This window comes from Zeugodacus cucurbitae, chromosome 2 (genome assembly GCF_028554725.1).
Source record: "Zeugodacus cucurbitae isolate PBARC_wt_2022May chromosome 2, idZeuCucr1.2, whole genome shotgun sequence".
NCBI classification, from domain to species: Eukaryota; Metazoa; Arthropoda; class Insecta; order Diptera; family Tephritidae; genus Zeugodacus; species Zeugodacus cucurbitae.
In genome coordinates, this window is record NC_071667.1 from 8,123,881 (window position 1) to 8,143,249 (window position 19,369).

Sequence of the window (19,369 nt, forward strand, 5' to 3'; positions counted from 1 at the left end):
TGTATTAAAATAATAAACGGAAATGTTGGTATGTATATATATATATAATTTTATCCACTTTGTAATAGTATCAATGTTATATAATAATAGCTAATAATAAACCGAACTGTTGCAGGCGAATCACGAGTGAGTTAATGCGTGCACTTATTAATATTCAATGCATTCAACCATTGTATAATTTTTTCGTTTGTATGTAGCGCTTTTTAGCCATATGCTTTTTTTTTGCTATTAATAAAGTCCTTTTACGATCTATGTTATAACACTTGCATGTTGCATAAACATTACTCTCACTTTAAATATAAAAGTACATTTCGTTAAGCGAAACGAACAGTCTTAATTGCTAGTGTAGTGTCGCTGGAGCAACTCAGTTTCATGTTGCTTAACGGAATTAACGAAAAGCAGCTCTAAACAACAATGCCCGTGGAGGGTTTTGCTCCCAAAATGTCCGATAACCTTTGCTGATACGACGCCAGAGCGTTAGCATCTGTAATACCCCTCGCCTTACAAGATAACTGTAGAGCATTGAGGTATTGCATTTCAGTAAACTGAGAGCCTTTCTCCACAATATTGGTCAAAATATCCTGTGTGTGGACGAAAGTTTATTGATAAAAAAAATGTATTTTTATATACAGTAAAATGCAACTTACATCTGGTTCCATGCACAGTAACTCATAAAAGTTCTTTGCTTGATCTAGCGCCACCTCACGTGAAGCTGTTATATTGCTTAGCGTTTGTTGCAAAGCTATGGAATTGCGACACATGCGTTGCACTGTCACTTGATCGATGTGCTCCAGATAGTTTGAGGCTTGTATGAGTATGCGAGCGGCTAAATGCGCCAACCCTTCAAATATATACTAAACAGACAGCAAAGGAAAAGTCTTATAATTTTATATATCAAAATTATTTGTAAAATACAAACCCTTGTTTTGCGCGGATGCAATGTTGCGCTAAACGCCTCATCCATTTCCGATAAACGTTTAGTTAGCATTTGCACTTGCCGATCGGGTTCGAGTATGTCATCATCTTTAGAGCTCATAAAATTGTTCGATGTAGTAGCAGGTTTCGAGCGCAAATAGTGGAAGCATTGTACACGCACCTTCAAGCAAAACATTATATTTATTTTTTAAGTATAAATTATTATAATTTTTTTCTAACAAACCTCCAAGTGCAGCACCAGCAAACACGTATTGGCCAGTTCATCAAACTCGAGAGCTAAATTAGTCAATACTTTGATAGTGCCATCTTTCACTGCGGCCGAGTGTGTAGCCGTGCACTCTGACGTTATGACATTAAGGCCATTCACTAACGGTTTACGTAACTCATTGGCAAACTCCGACACACGTCCAGAGAACCACTCTATGCTCTCCTGTAGGACAGCCAATTCTTTTAACACACTAATATCCGCTAGTATTTCCTGTTGTGTAATACCACCTTCGCCCAAATTGCTGGTTAACATTTCAGCTTCACGTACATTGCGTTGCTGCACTTGCAGTGGACTTTCCTCCTCCGACGGTTCGAAAGAGTTGCGTTGCAGCTTCTTGCCATGTTTCACACGCTGACTGGATGTTTTCAAATCGGTCCAATTGGGGAGTGTTCTATAAAACAAAATTAATATATTACAAAATGCGCTATAGTTCATTAAACTAATGTAAACTAACTTTAAAAACCGACTTATATCCTCATCTTTTAACCATGCCACACTATATATGCGTTTGTCCTCCGAATCGGGTTGAACCACACCGCGATAAGCCGCCTGTGCTATCTCACGGTATGTTTTTAACAACGCGCATACCATTTTCAGTAACTCATCTGAATAGCATGGCAACTCGTGTATAAGCGTTTTGGTCTCTTGCAGACGACGCTCCACCATGGCTGTGGATTGTAGGAGAGGACGGGACAAACCCATTGCTTTCATCTCTTCAGGCGTTATAATCGTACGCCATGCATCCTGATTTTTCGATAGTGATTCGATGGTTAATTGTAGATTACGATTGTGGCCCTTCGATAGGAACGTATCCTTGATATAATTGTCGATGAAATCGTGTAAACTACAGGGTTGCCTAGTATAAAGAAGGGCAACAAACTTTAATGGCAAGAGAAATTTATTTACTAATAACCTTACCCTGGCTTGCATTTCATAAAGCCCTCGATCTCTTGTATGCAGTTCATAAGGGGCAAATATACTTTAGTTATCACATTCTGGTCAGCTTTGCAGATTAGCACCTTCTCTCGTTGTTGTTTGGCTTGCACGAAATTACCACTGCCACTTACACTACCACTGCCACCGCCGAGCGCTGCTGTTGTTAGATTATCATCTGTAGATACGTCAGAGGCATTGCGTCGATGTTCCTTCACAGTCCCAACGCCTGCAGTGACTTGCGGCGACTTATCGAATTTGAATAGTGATTTTTTGGTGCTACAAAATAAAATTATGTGTAATAAAAACAAAATAATATTGTTGCAATTTCATGAGAGCTATAGTTATTGTTTTTAGTCATTCAAACTACGCTTATGGGGTTATTTACTACAAGGTAGCGATATTAGGTTTTATATAGTGAATAAACGTTCTAATACAAACCAACGCGCAGTGTGGTGTATGCGATGTCTTAAAATTTAAATAAAGTTTTTAGAAATAATATTTTTGGTTAATAAATAAAATAACTGTTTAAATGAATATAAGAGGTTAATGGAGCAAAACCTTAGTAAGTAATGTAGTTCTTAGTGAGAATCATTATTTTTAAAAACTTTGTGATGCCTTAAAAGGTATGTAGTTATATATTAAATTAAAAAACGAAAATACTTTATCAAAATAAAAACACGTATCATGAAAATTTTAACTTTATTACCTTGGAACTTTTCGCCGCAGAAAATATGAATTTATATTGTTAGACGGCTCAGCGAATGCCGACTGTGCTGCATCGTCGCCGGAAGCATTTTGTATATCCAAATAATCGGTCAAAAGCAATTGAAGCTAAACAGAATATTAATAATATAGCACGAAAGTTAAAGTAAAATTCAACAATTCTTACCACAGACTGTGCCTGTGCCCAAAAATCCGTTAAATCGTATGGCTGTGGTCCCACGACCGCATACTTTTGTACAACTGCTAAATAATTTTTTAATAGTAAAGCATGCGTCTTTGCAATTGCTTTGAACTGTTTAAATATAACTTCCAGTAATGTTAATAATGGATTATCGCGTTCATTTGCATTAGAATTCAGTGCAATCAATTGATACGTTGTTTGTCGTACTACCTCTAATAATTGAGTTTGTATTTGGACGCGTAATACTTCTAATGATTCAGGCACTTTGCCAAGCATGCCGAAACATTCGACAATAATTGAAATAAAATAAGTCATACTCAATTCTGGGTCGACTAAATCTGCGTCATCAATTACTTCCGATTTATCAAGATCAAAACCTTGCGCCATTTCCACGAGAGCTTTACGTACACGAGTATTCGCCTCCATCCGATCTGTGGAGCGTCGCGCTCCAATGCCACGTGTAAAACTCGAATTCAGACGATTGGAATTATTACGTTGGAAAGTAGTGAAAGCCTCTGTGGCGGAATTTTTATACAATTGTGTAACAAGTTCTTCATGTAATCGTTGATAAAGTTGTTGCCGTCGTGATTGTAAGTCAACACGTAAATCGGCCAATCCTTCCACACCGTTCAGCGGTCCTTGTATTGTTGCCAGTGCATCTGTAAGCGCTTTGCTCGCATGTAAATATTGCCGTTTTGTCGTATAACTGACAACACTTTGAGGCACTTTACGCAATTCGTTGCTATAATATATATATATATATTTATTTATTTAGTATTTACTAGATAAATTCGTTATACCTACATTTGTTCCAACATTTCGAGCACATATTTATGCTGCACGGCATCTGTCCACATCTTCTTCAACTCATCTCGTCGGCATTGTAACAAGCGCTTACAGGCACCCAGATTTTCCTTTACACCATGAATGCGTTCACGACTCGCTGTGACCTCTGTAGACACTTGGCTGAAAAGCGGCAGAACCTGTGTCAACTGCTGATCATGTCGCGATACCAATTCATTTAGACGTTGATCGGATCGCTTGAACTCCTTTTCAATCTTAAGTTTCTCCTGTTGACGCTCCTCTGTTGTCTCACTGAAGCCCAATGATTTGATGACATTGACGAGAAAACCGCAACCAGACTATGAATTCAAAATAAAGTAAACATTCTTCAGCAAACACAATATGAAATCTCAAACGAAAACGCCCTATATTTTGTTGAAACCGACGCGACAAAGCATAAGAAATTATCTTTTGACAGTTCTGATGATGACAACACCGAGCAACCCCCTCCCAAAACATATTAATTCACAACTTTCACAGCACTTTTATACAAGGTTAGCGTAATAAAAAATCTAAAATTTTTATTTTCCGTGTTTTTTACTTACTCATATTTTGGTTTTGAATAGTTTCTTGTACTTTTGGATCATAATTACCTCATCTTTTCCATATTTAACTCCGCGCGGAGGTTTTGTTGGTGGCAGTTCGTTCATTTTTCATCTCACTACTGCTGTCAATTGGTTACACTGTTGTTGTCGTTGTGAATTCTGCTACTGCAGCAGCTAAATGTCATTGGACTTGCCACTATGCTCCAAAAAATTTAAATAAAACATTTAATAGTCGCATTATTTTGCGCTAATAATAAATCTATTTTTTTATTTATATTTAATGTTTTGGATTTGAAAAGAATTAAGCACTTTTTTAAGTATAGTCCATTTTATTGTTAACAAATAGAAAAGGAGCTCAGCTCATGGATATGTTATATGCTATTGTAGTTATATAATAGCTGTAATATTATTTTATGGTTTTGGGAAGTAAGACAAACTTCCGCGGAGTCGATGCAATCACAAATTGGATCCAATATTCTATATAATATCTCAATCTAAACGTTTTTTTTAAGAAAATAAACCATTGTATCCAGTAAAATAATTATTTAAAATGTTACGCCGTCTTGCTTACACCGAAATGCTCAAATTATAACTCAACAATCTTTGGACGACTGTCTTTTGGATCTTCTAACAGTCTAAAGTCCCACATATCCAATATTGACTCCAACATACTAAAAATATGCTCCAATGCTAACCATATCTTACGCTTCTTCACCAAGTCGAAACTAATCTTTCTTAGTTGTTGTTGTTGCTGTAGCGGTTATCTATCCCTGCCTGAAAAGAAGAGCATAAGTCTAGTTGTCGTCGAAATCATCTAACGGGAGGCCCAGGAAACGTGCTGTTTCGACAGGGTTGGACCAAAGCGAAAGGGGTGTTAGATGAGTAGGTTTCATTGGGCATACAAAGAGGTGGTTAGAGTCATGCGGGGACTCGTTGCATGCGGGACATGTATTTTGTATGTCGGGGTTCAGTCTGGATAAGTAGGAGTTTAACCTGCTACAATATCCAGGTCGAAGTTGCGCAAGGATCACTCTGGTTTCACGTGGCAACTCGAGCTCTTCGTCTGCTATAGGTGGTGGTTTGGTTCCAAGGACGCCATTCACTGGAAGGGAGTCAATGAAGGTGTTGATAGCTCCACTGTGAATGGCGTTTAGAGCGTGTCTAAAACTGTTTGCGTCCGCAGTCTGGTCGGTATAAGGGTTTAGTTCGTCGACGTGTTGGAGGAGTGACCTCTTGATGCACCTAGGGGGCGGTTCTGCTTCCAGCAAGTGACTACAAGGGTGATTTCTACGAAAACACCCAAATAGAAACTGCTTGGTGAGCAGTTCATTAATAGGCAGCATAATGGCCTCACTATGAAGGTGTGTCATTGGTGACATCAAGAGACATCCTGTTGCTGTTCGGAGTGCAGTGTTTTGGCACTTCTGTAGCTTCCTCTGCTGCGTGTCACTGCATCCAGGCGACCATACCGGTGCTGCATAAGTTACGACCGACCGGCCAATAGCCTTGTAAGTGGCCAGCAATGTTTCTTTGTCTTTTCCCCAAGTGCTAACGGCTAGCGACTTGAGGATTTTGTTGCGGCTCTGTACTTTAGTGACTATCGCAGTCGTGTGTGGAGTGAAGGAGTGCAGACTGTCAAATGTGGCTCCCAAAATTTTGGGATTATTAACTGTCGGAATTGGTATGCCATCGACATGAATGTTAAGACTTAGTCTGTACTCCTTCGTCCAATTGGTAAAAAGGGTTGCCGTGGATTTAGTGGGTGCGAGTGCCAGGCTCCTCGCAGAGAAGAAGCGAGAAAGTTCGGGGAGGTAGCTGTTCACTTTCAAACACATGTCATCGATGCCAGTGCACGACGTCATTATCGTACAATCATCTGCGTAGGAGGTAACGGAAATTCCCTCTGGTGGTTGAGGCTAGTGCTATAGTTCGGTGCCATCAATTCAACATCTTGTAAGACAGAAAAACTGAAACATCGCTTCGGTCCTCTTGTATAACTAATTTTTAAATAAGTACTCTAGGAATTGGTTGTTATAAGCAAATAAACTTTTTGCATAATAAATACGTACCTGTATTTAATGAACATTTACAATTGACACAAATAAAAACACATTTTTAACATCTCTTATAAACTTGTTCTAAACAATTTAATTTTACATTTTGCTACATACCTTGTCATTACATAAGTTAATATCGAATATTCTGCTTTTATTGCAATACTTGTTAAGGTTTGGCTTTGTTTTACCGTTAAATACAATACATTATTAGAATATTACAATTACATGTTAAATATTGATTTGTGTGAATTTATTTGCTTTGTGACATTGCGTTGAGTATATGTTCTATAAGCATAAATTGCAATCTAAATATGTATGTATATTTTCTAAATATATACACACACACATGTATGTATGTATATTTGTATTTTTGCAAATAAAGTTTAATTTAGCTTATCATATGAAATAATTGGACAGCATGACTCGCTGCTTTGACTCAATACTAAGCATTTAATTTAAATAATTCTATTTTAGTTTTCGAACTTTGGATACTTGCTTTAATACATGTGAAAACGAAATTATGTATCGTTAATTGGATGCTTGTAATTTTTTTGTTTGACTATATCATAAGCATATAACGAGTTTTATTTTGGAACAAGCTGTCACTACTGTTATTTTTTTTTAATAATCTCTTCGTGCTTTTACAAATCTACAAGAAATATGTTCATTGTTGACAAATGTTGACAAATTCTTAACATTTTCCTTAACAATATGTGGAATTGTGATTAAAATTGCATTCAAAAACGTTTGAATATATTTCATTTAACAATTATATGGAAATAAAGAAAATTCGTTAAGTGTTTTCGGTGTACTTTGTTTGTTAATTGAAAGGTACTGATTTTCGTTAACATTTGGAGGTATTACGTAGTTGACAGTTTAAAAGTTTTCCAAAAGTTTCCGTTACTTTTCGGGATTTATATTCGAACAATTTTTTGGGAGATATGTCTGGTCACTTTTTCGTTGTAGGTGGGTTTGATTTTTCTTTTTCGTGTGCAAAAAGTAAATATTTTTTTTTATTTTAATTAATTTATGAAAATGTTATTTATGTGCGATAATGGTATGTTGACTTTCGAAAAATATAGAATTGATTTTCTGTGTAAATGTGTCATGCAATAAAAACATAAGTGCGTTATGTGCTTCAAACAATTTTACCGTTTTCAGGTCTTTCGAGTTTTTTATTATCTTACAGTATTGTTTGTATGTATGTGCTTTATAGGTGTTTTTTAATTTCATTTCATTATGTACCCATGTACATAAGTATTTTTACTACATTAACAAATTCAAACATTATATTTTTTTATAATTTGCATTAAAATTTGGCATTTTCTTCATATATAGTTTTTTTTTGTTTAAACTAACACACTTTAAAACTTTCTATTATGCTGTAAATTAGTCAAGCGTCAAATATTTTGTAATTAATTGTAATTTTTCTTTTGCTTAAAAATAATATTAGTGATTTTTGGGCGCATTTACAAACAGTAATAACTTTATCCCATACATTTCAAGCTTAACAATATTTTGAACTATAACTAGCATATCCATATAGCAGCTGCAATTTTTTTATATCAATTTTACCATCAGTTTGTAGCATAATTTTTGCAAACAAAAAGTGTTTATGGATATGCCTGTACATACAATAATTTTATGCATTTAAATATATATTTTTCTCAACGGATCGATTTACTTCTTCGGTGATTCGTTGTTGATAATACTCAATCGGCGTATATTTGGCTTGTCGTAATCTTCCATAGAGACACCTCGTGATAGTTTTCGTGAACCATTATGTCCGTCTCCAGAACCACCGGAGCTTGTGGAGTAAGCGCGTCCGCGATCAACGCCGGGCATTACCACAGAGGTTAGAATGCCTTGACCTTTGCAGAAGAGCAAAATAGACTGTGCTACCTTGGCAGGCTGAAAAGTGTCAGAGCAAAAATTACGATATTAAGTAATTAATTAAAATGGTAAATTTGTGTTTATAAATAATATTCAATAGATTTGCAATTAATATAATTACAAATACAATATTTATAACCTCATGTAACTGATTTAACACTCACCGCATCAGCCAAGACATCGCCAGCGCGTTCTATTTTCAAAATAGTCACCTTCTCCTTTTCCACATCTTTGTGCAACTGCGAATGAATTCATATTTAATAAGAATTTATTTTATATTCTACATTTGTTTTCAGCTTATAGCTACCTTCTCAACCATAGAAGCATAGGGACTCAACATGCCGGTGATTAAGATGACATCAATCTTGCAGCCTTTCAATGTAAGATCTTTGCGGCTGCATGGTTGTAATTTTTGTTATAAATAAATAATAACCATTTAAATAAATAACATACAACAAAATGTAATATAAAATAAAGAAATATAATACTATACCTCATAAAAGCTTTGACGTAGAGTCCCACATTTTTGCTATTCAAAGTGCTGTGCAAACGCTTTTGATATTCGGAGACGATCTTTTCCTTATCGGGATTATCACCAACCAATTGCTATATGTATGTATGTACAATATTTAGCGGATTTTGCGAATTTTGTATTTTGAATTTGTGGCGTATGTGTTAGAATGTAGTTGTGTATGTATGCGTGTAGAAGGTAATATGTCCAAGTATATCCCAGTATCGAACGATTTGGTACGAGATGTGAAAATAATGCGTGAAAGTGATGAAAATTTATACATTTATGTCAAGCAATTTAAGATTATAGTAACTATAATTTAGTATATGTAAGGATAATAGCATAAATGTCTACTGCTGTTTGCAAAGTGCAGTTATATAGTAAATTTGAATTGAAGTCGAACAAGTGAAAAGTTGTAAAACTAATTTTACAAACATGCAAGTGCAAGTGGCTTTGTGCGATATTAAAAAGTCTCACTTTTGTAAGACTTCTAAATAGAATGTATATTTTTGTATAAAATAAGCAAATAATTGTTTTCACTGATTTTTCTCTTAATATTATTTTTGATAATGTAAAAATGGTTTTGTTTCTTATGGAAGTAAATCTAGTAGATTAGACTTTCATGTTTTGGTTATATAAAACTAGTGAGCCTATAAAGCAGTATAAAGCTATAATATAATTTTTTTTCTAAATTTAATTGAAATTGAATGAATATATTTGAGCCAATGATGGATTATTGCAGACAAAGAGTGAATAATTTAGCAATTAAGGTTCTTGTGGAATACGAAACAAAACATAATAATGAGTTTTTGAAATGCAACTAGTTAGCAATTACCATAAACATATAGTAATCATAAATAAGATTTTCAAATGTAAAATACTCAATAAAATTTAGAAAACAATGTAAGAAAATCAGAAAATACGCATACATATATAATACTAGCTGTGGCCGCGATTTCGTCCGCGTGGTATAGTGATTTTGGGCTTCGTCTTTATCTTCGTCCGCGTCAATTTCTGTTATCAAAGAACTTCTGCGTAAATTATATTTTTTGTTTTATTTTCTGGTTGCAGAAGAATATATTGATTTTCTCCGCAACCTGATCTTGACAACGCGACATATAATTGGCCATGTGAAAAGCAATCTTTGCGTAAATCGATCCCCACGTGTTTAAATCTTTGCCCCTGCGATTTATAATTGTAACGGCGAAAGATAGCTTAAGGGGAAATTGAATTCTTTTAAAATTAAAAGGTATATCATTTGGGATCATCGGGGTGCGAGGTATAAGTACTGTTTGACCAACCGCTGGACCAGTCAAAACTATTGCAACGATCACGTTATTGCGAAGAAATTTTACTTGAAGTCGGGTCCAGTTGCATAAATTAGGTGGTTTCAGATTTCTAAGTAAAATTATTGGGGCGCCTATTTTTAGCTTAAGGGAATGTGGAGGAAGGCCACTTGGGTTCAAAGAATTAAAAAACTCCTGTGGGTGATGGACCACATCTTCTTGATCCATTACATTATCAATAGATGTGTATGTGACTATATCTCCTTCAAGTTTATTTAAAATTATGTCATTAATTTCGTCCACGCTACTGTTTCTCGCCGCCAATATTGCCCTTTGACACATCCATTGGTGATCTTTATTTTCTATTTTGCTGATGTCAGGGTAAACTTTTAATATTAAATCCTCAATGTTACCTACTCTTACTCCTAAATCGAGGTCAAAAACCAATTTTATTTTGAAAATGAAACTTCCATAATGGAACACTTTTAAGGTAAGACTTTACAATGTCTGCTCTAGTTCCTCTTACTATTACGGGTAAAGTTTGTCGAAAGTCCCCAGCAAACATAACAGTAATCCCATCAATGATTTTATCACAGCTTCTAAGATCTCTAAGAGTTCTGTCTAGAGCTTCTACGCTACTGCTAAGGCTAGCTGTCCCTGAGACCATTATACGGTGTCACCTGGTCATTAACTAATCTTGGTTAATTTTAAATAATATACTCATTTAATTCATTTATATCATATGGATTTCGCAATGCTACTTCTAACGGGTCCAAAAGCGAATAATTTCTTTGATGCAGGAAGCCCAAAATCAGTTAGGGATTTGTCGCAAATCTCATGAATTTTATCTTCTATTATGATTAGTCCATCATTGTATACATAACTTTTGTGTATCTTGAACCGCTTTCGCAGCGCATGGAACGGAAGCCCTCAAAGATAAATAATTTCCCCCGTTTTCTACACATTTACCACTGTTTCATATTGATCGCAGCGTGATGCTATATAGCCTTCCACGGTAAATGGACTATCCAACACAAAAAGAATGATTCAATTCGAACCAGTAGTTTCGGAGATTAGCGCGTTCAAACAAACAAACAAACAAACTCTTCAGCTTTATAATATTAGTATAGATATGTAAATGATATGTATGTATGTCTGATTGTAATCTATTTCACCTACATCAAGTCCAGTTCAAACGATTTAAGTTCATGATATATGTAATTTTTAGAAAATGAACAGTAGATATACGAGGGCTGCTATATATATTTCTGGCGTAGGCAACACTAAGTGTTGAGGGTGCAATCTGACATTTCCATTGGAAAGTTTGACATTTTTTAGCATAACATCACTCAGAACGTTTTGTCATTTAATCGTGAATTGTTTTATTTACAGGGAATTAAAAAATTCATCTCGGCCAAAAAATGGAATTAACTCGTGAACATATTCGTGCGATCATTTTTCACAATTTTCGACGTGGATTATCGCGACAAAAGTGCATCGATGAACTAAAATCTTTGTATGGCTATGAAGCACCATCCCTATAGCACTGTGAAAAACTGGTACAACGAATTCAATCGTAGCCGACGCTCGCTCAAAGACGAATTCCGTGAAGGTCGTCCAAAAACAGCCGTTGTGGCAGAAAACATCGATGCCGTACGTGAACTGATAATGCAAGACCGTCATGTAACATACCTTCAGATAGAGGCATGCCTATGCATTTCTCCCACCAGCATACATTCGATATTGCATGAACACCTGGCCGTAAAAAAGGTTTGTTCTCGTTGGATCCCGCACAATTTGACAATCGCTAAAAAAAAGGCTCAAAAAAAGTGCTTCGAAAATTGGTTTGAGCGCATGCAAAAGTGTATAAATCTTGATGGAGAATATTTTGAAAAACAATAAAACCATTTTCGTTGATAAATATTCCTATTTTCATTATTAGGCCAGAAATATATATAGCAGCCCTCGTATTTTTTACTAGTAACTATCGAAATCGAACAGCAATCATGTGCTACACAATAAGCTAAGGCTTGAAAATGACAATGAAACGAAATTTTAGAATGTTGCTTGTGTGGATTCGCTGGATATTGCTGTGAACTATTTAAGCCAAATTTTGCCAATTACCTGGAACTGAAGCAAAATTAAAAGTACAATGAGTTTCTCAAGGTAAATATAAGCAATTTCAAGCGGTAGATCATAGAAAACATTCGGGAGATATAATGTGAAGGGCGAAACGAAACAAAAACTTAAAGGAGTTCTGATTTTTGCAATTAATATCATCGTAACATATAACTAATAATATTTATATATCTCGATGTGGTATTGAATTTAAGGAAAACAATTTTTTTTTAATATTTGGAGCACTTATAAAAAACAGAAAAACTAAATAAATATTTTTGTATAAATTTTTAAGTCTACGACTTTGCCGTTCCAATAGATGTCTCTAGGATCAAGCACTGGTCGATTAAATTGATTAAATCGTTTTATATCGATCTTGGACATTTATGTCAACATTAACCCAACAAAAAATTTTAGAGATCTTATTCTCAACTGAAAATGTCACTTTTTGAGCCGAATTCTCGACATTTGCGGGAATGTCTCTAGGGTCAAGCACTGGTCGATTAAATCGTTTTATATCGATCTTGGACATTTGTGTCAACATTAACTCAACAAAAAAAATCCCAAACTTATTCTCAACTGAAAATGTCACTTTTTGAGCCGAATTCTCGACATATGCGGAAAATTTTGCTTTTGTTTTTTAATTCCAAGAAAAGTGCGCCTTAGGCTAATCCACATTTGTAACCGTTTTTATACAAAAAAAAAGCCTTAAATTTACAAAAAAAAAAAATAAAAACGGCGGAAGCAAAGTTGTAGCCCTAATATATATTTTGAAGTATTTTTAAGCTGAATTTCGTTAAAAGGAAGTTTCGTTAATATAGGAAAAAATAGTATACAAACAATATTTTATTATGTAATTTGAAACTGTGTTTATTTCATCTATTTGTGTAAAATTCAAATTTATCGTTTAGGCAATAATTCAATTGCGCTGAAGCGTGGACGATGACAACATCCGATGAGACGACTCTTGGGGTTTTCGAGAGAAAGGTTTTGCGCAAGATTTATGGTCCTCTAAACATTGGCAACGGCGAATACCGCAGACGATGGAACGATGAGCTGTACGATTTATACGACGACATTGACATAGTTCAGCGAATAAAAAGACAGCGGCTACGCTGGCTAGGTCATGTTGTACGGATGGAAGAAAACACTCCAGCTCTGAAAGTATTCGATGCAGTACCCGCTGGAGGAAGCCGCGGAAGAGGACGACCTCCACTCCGGTGGAAAGACCAAGTGCAAAGTGACCTGGCTTCACTTGGTGTTTCCAGTTGGCGCCAAAAAGCAAAAAGGAGGAATGAGTGGCGCGCTCTGGTGGATTCGGCTATAATCGCTTAAAGCGGTTCCTACGCCAAATATATATATATATATATATATAATAATTCAAAAAATCAACCGGAAATACCTAAGCGACGCTATATAAAAATAGTTGATTATTAAGTTATGTATATAAGAGGTAGCAGTATAAATTCTACATTTTCAGAAAGCATGAAGTAGGAATATTATATTTGTATGTATGTCGTACTCTAGAATTGACAAATATTTAAAATAAAAATTTAAACAAATTTCATACTCAAATGAAAATATTGCTAAAATTATTGTAACGGGTTATGTCTGTAATTGGCGATTCTAGAGCTTAAATTCAAAGTTTCAAAGCAGTAATGTTTTGGCAAATAGTTTAAAGCTAAATTGTGTCATCAAGTAAATGTATTTGTTTATATTTTGCTATACCTCCATAACCTGTAGATTACCAAAGATTTTATGAAATTGCAAGAATATTTTAGATGTTGCATGATTTCATAATACAATATATATTGATTATAATTTTTTCATTAATGATTACACCGACCGTGTTTCATTTGCAAAAAAAAAAGAAAAGAGGTTAAAGAAAAAATTAATACATAATTATATAGAAACATAATTTCTTCACGCAAAACAACATACATATAACAGCCACACGTATTAATTTTTGTTAGCTTCCCAATTTTATATAAATGCAATACACCAATACAACTTTTGCAATCATTTTGAATTTTGTGTGTTCAAATATAGTTCAAAAAGTGCACACACATACATAGTACATAAACCTATACACATATATTATACATTCATAACGGCACATCAGCCAACGCATACTTACATGTCCAAATTTGTGATACATTAAAAAGCTTTCAGCCGACTGTGCAATATCATCGTTCTTCCACTGTATAAGCTGCAAGAAATATGGTTTTTAATTAAAATGGTTATAAGACTTCTTCATTTGCAGAAAGCCATGCCTTGTTTACCTTAGTTTTGAATGACTGTAGAACGCTGGCAGCGCTGCCGGTGGCATTGATCAACACCAAACCGAGCACTCGCGATGGATGTGCCAAACCGAAGCGAGCCAATACATTAGCACCAGCACCTTCGCCCAAGCCAATCACATATTTGACGTGCAGAAAATCCAAAACGGTAATGAGATCCTCGCCCAGTGTTTGCAGCGAGGGAAACTGGAAGCTGTGAAGACCAAAGTGAATACATAAAATTAATTTTAAATAATATTTTTTCATCAGGAAAATATTTTTTATGAAAGGAAAAGGAAATTTTGTAGTCAAAAAGCTAATAATTTGCAGAATGCTGGCAAAATGCAAGAAAATTTTTGACAAAAGCAAATTTACTTGTTGTTACTAATATTCGATATACCGATGTTATTCTTAAAGTTATCGATAACAAGGTTAATATCGAAAATTTGAAAGGTTTGGCTAAGAGCAAGACCTTAATGTGAACGATAATACTATTTCAAATAATAACTGCAAATTAGTATAGTAGATTTATTTACCTATCCGGTAACGGCTCAGCATTATCAGCATGTCCAGGAACGTCGATGTGTATGAAACAAGAACGCTCCTTGATTTCCGTCATGCATGGACTGCTGACAAATTCTTGAAATGAGTTGTCTGCCAAATGGAATAGGTTAAAAATATATAAATTAAGAAAATACAAAATATAATTAAATGTAGGTTTTCAATATTCCTGCATAACTTCCATAAATAGAATGTATTTATGCTTTAAAAAACTTTCAGCTCATCGCTTCGAGGAATTTTTAACATTTTATGATATTTTATGGTGCATAAATCATTACGCATGGAAAAATTTCCCACAATCACTCTACTCAAATATGTATTTATTCATATACGAGTATATTTGTTGTTGCGCTCTCTTTATTTCTGTAGGCCTTACATTGTAGTGTATATATTATGAACATTTATATATCAACATTTTTTATATTTTTATTTATCGGTTTGCATCATTTGACTGCTTCCATAAATGAACGCATATTTAATTTATAACATACGCTGTAAAAAAGCGCAAATAAATTTCAATAACTTACGATTGCAACCCAGATCGTGGACTGTAATGAAGACCGCACGTTTCTCTTGTTGTGTCAAGTCGCCCTAATGGAAAGTCAAGTGGAAATTTTATTTTAATTTAGTATTTGTAAATGCTGTGGTTATGTTTTACAACGTATATAAGAACATTGAGATTATTTAAAGATGTTACTTGATATGTTGATATTCTCCTCATACCTGTACTGTTACGGTCAATTCGCCACTTTTGTCCGTATTAACAAGATATTTCTGTAAAGAAAATTGTAAAAAATTATTAATTATATTAATAATAATTTCTAAATATTATTTATAAAATTTTGAGGTTACGTTGGATTTTTTTATTTATAAATAATGCATTAAAGCAAGGTTTAAAGCATTTGTAAGGCATGAAATGACCAGCATGAGATACGAAATTGATTTGATTGGGTTGTAGAGTTAATATTAAAGCAAATATATGTACTTTGTTTGATATATTTTGTACCTTTTATCACATGCTTTTACCAGCATTTATGAAAAACCATTCTATTGTATACTCGTTTCACAATTTTTAAATATTAATTATAATTCCTAACAATAAACTTTCGTACATAAATTGTTAATGAAAACACAAAATTGGACACTTAAGCCCCAGTCACCTAATAGAAATTTATGCTATGCAAGTGCTTTGTGTTTAACATTGTGCCAGCTATTTTCATTATATAATACTTTGCCGTTATTGTCAGCGCTAATGACTTCTTTTGTTGTTTTAAGCTTTGTTTTTGTCTATAACTGTACTCACAGTCATTAGCTTATTACGAGTATTAACTCATACGAAGATTTGCATTCCATTTTATGCTAATGGCGGAGACCTTTAATGTCCTCTGTGTATAAATGCAAAATAAGAATATGGCAATGTGCCGGAGCGAGTGAAACGAAGAATGCATAAGCAAAATAACTGAAATAAAGCAAACATTTGCAAGGATTTTTGTATTTGAGTGCAGTGGGAAACCGCATTTCCACGACATTGCATAAAAAGTAGACTGAAAGTGTGTTATTTAAGGAATTCTGTTGCACAGACTCGTTTTCCAATTGAAAGGATACGAAATACGCCTTTTTTTTGCAGAAAACTTACAACTTTTTTACTATTTCGAGGTTATTCCGTTTATGGTCAAGATTTTTGGTTGCTGCTTTTTCATGTTGTTGTTGTTTTTTTTTCTTTCGCAAAAAGTTGAGTTCGCCTTCGATTTTGCCTCGCATTGACGGAAATAACTTTTATTGAAGCCTTAGACGTGACAGCGTGTGGAAGCCCAGCTAATGTACTAAACATAGTGAAAGTATGTGCTTGCGCCAACCGGGACGCTATGGACTACGTGTTGCCTAACTTTTCAATGAACTATTCTACGAGTTGTGTGAGCACGAAGCAAAATAAGTTTGTATGCAATTTTTAGTTAGCCTTTAAGAAACCTAGTTACTTGTAGCTGAATAACACATAATTGCGATGCCTTGCAATTAGAGAATGGAGTGGGTAGTGGCTTATAAATTAGTTATTTGACGAATATCAGTGGAAATTTCTTAAATTCAGTTTTTTAGTAATATTTTGCAACATAATGCAGATATATAGTCATTTCATTCTCAAGTTATCAAAATTTATATTCATCGAACGCAGTCTATTTATGAAGCTTTAAAATGTTGCTCATACGCAGTGGGGCCTGATGGGGGAATTTATATGTTTTAAATGCCTTTATTGATTTGCTTATTCGATATATTTCTTTCCAATACATCATTTTATTACAATTTTTTATTAATATACATATATTTTAAATTTAAAACATTACTCATTCGAGAATCTTCAACTGATTAGCTCGATATTTTATGTAAGAAATCGACAATAGACTTTTTTGTGAATCTAACGCTCTAAAAATGCAATAGCATGATGTTTATCTCCTACCGGTTTTACAAAGTTGTCCCGAACTGTTACCACAGAATAAATTTCTCACACTTTTCAAAAAGATGTCTTTATTAAAAAAAACTTTCTTTTGAGTCGAAACTAGCTTTCGAAGAATTTATACAATTTTCATTAATTCATTAGACGAAAGAAGTGGAGAGCTTCTGTTATCTCATTCGCACACAAATTTGTATGCTGCAATCGTTAACAGATGTAACTTTCATCATACCTTGTTATCATGTATTCATTAACCTCAAGTTATCATCAATTAAGTAATCTCACTTCATCGTCTTTAAGTATACTTCAGCTGTCAGCTTTAATTCGAATGCTCAACATTAATTGCCAACCTTTCAACACAAGGCTGTTGACGCTGTCAACTGTCAAAAGGCAGTCAGGAAAAATTGTAGACATAAAAGTTTAATGCTCTAACAGCAGCAACACAGCAGCTGATGTAAATATGTTTTTAGGCAAAATATATATGAAAAAAATTAACTTTCTTTATGATTCTTTTCTTGTAACTTAATTATGTACCATAAAATGAGTCGAATTTGCCAAACATCATTTTTACAACTATTACAAAGATCATTAAATCAATTTGTCACTTTTCTCATATCTTAAATTTTGCCATTTTGGGGTCAAGGAATAAGTGAGCTAATGTTTGGTATACATATTATAACCAAGCTTAAGCGCCACGTGCTAACTATTTAAGCTGATTAATCGAACTTTCAACAACAAGTGTTTGAATTATATATACAAAGTGTCGGCATAAAGTTTATGAATATTCAGTTTGTCAGAAAGAGGGTCAAATGCGACGTTAACTATATGAACTAGCTGTTAATTCCTAGTAAAGCTTTCTATTTACATTAATACTTTAAACAAGTAAGGAAAGGCTAAGTTCGGGTGCAACCGAACATTTTATACTCTCTCAATTTATTGAAGAAATTTTATGAAGATAACATACAAATTAACCCATAAATTCGGCATAAAGTTGAATAGAATAACGAAAATCGTCATATATAGTATATGAGGGCTGAGGTAATTCCTGAACCGATTTCATTCATTTTCATCAGCAAGGTACACTATATCCAAGACTATACACTCACTTAATTTAGCTAAGATAGCTCACATATTATTATAGGTTTGAAAAACCTATAATTAGGTATACGGGAGCTAGGAGAAGATACTTTTGAAAAACCTACAATGAGGTATATGGAGATGTTATGACCCGATTTTAATAATTTTTGGAACAGAGACACACTCTTAGAAGAAAACAATTTCCTCTGAATTACATTAAATTATCTGAGAGATTTACTCATATTTTCGGTTAAAATTTATCCTTAGGCGCTGAATTCAACATGTTCGATTTCTGGGGCCTTGAAAATTTATGGTCCGTTTTCGACAATTTTTTCACAAGTGAAGCCAGTGATGATATGCACTATTTGTGTAAAGTTTTATTCCGCTATCTTCATTGGTTCCTTATGTTTACATTATAAAGTGAGGGAATAAGATGGATTTCAAAATTGAGTTATAAGGAATGTAGGGTCAGGGTGTCAAGAAAATATTATATAAAGAATTTCAATCGAATCGGTCGAGTAGTTCCTGAGATATGGTTTTTGACCCATAAGTGGGCGATGCCACGCCCATTTTCCATTTTGTAAAAGAATCTGAGTACAGCTCCCTTCTGCTATTTCTTCTGCAAATTTAGTGTTTCTGACTTTTTTTGTCAGTTAGTTAACCCACTTTTAGTAATTTTCAACCTAACCTTTGTATGGGAGGTGGGCGT

At 34.3% G+C, this 19,369-nt stretch overlaps 1 protein-coding gene across 1 annotated transcript in view; it reads right to left on the minus strand.

Moving 5' to 3' along the window:
• Positions 1-25: 25 nt before the first annotated feature.
• LOC105210101 (exocyst complex component 4) overlaps positions 26-19,369 on the minus strand; it is a 61,488-nt gene continuing 42,144 nt past the window's right edge. The window contains 20 exon segments of the mRNA XM_054225196.1: positions 26-581; positions 648-854; positions 920-1,096; positions 1,160-1,595; positions 1,659-2,060; positions 2,123-2,416; positions 2,847-2,971; positions 3,030-3,786; positions 3,849-4,186; positions 4,481-4,544; positions 6,449-6,478; positions 8,174-8,400; positions 8,547-8,621; positions 8,690-8,777; positions 8,876-8,988; positions 14,435-14,506; positions 14,580-14,790; positions 15,113-15,230; positions 15,665-15,728; positions 15,861-15,911. Coding sequence (XP_054081171.1) covers positions 405-581; positions 648-854; positions 920-1,096; positions 1,160-1,595; positions 1,659-2,060; positions 2,123-2,416; positions 2,847-2,971; positions 3,030-3,786; positions 3,849-4,186; positions 4,481-4,544; positions 6,449-6,478; positions 8,174-8,400; positions 8,547-8,621; positions 8,690-8,777; positions 8,876-8,988; positions 14,435-14,506; positions 14,580-14,790; positions 15,113-15,230; positions 15,665-15,728; positions 15,861-15,911 — 4,026 coding nt within the window. The 3' untranslated portion in view covers positions 26-404.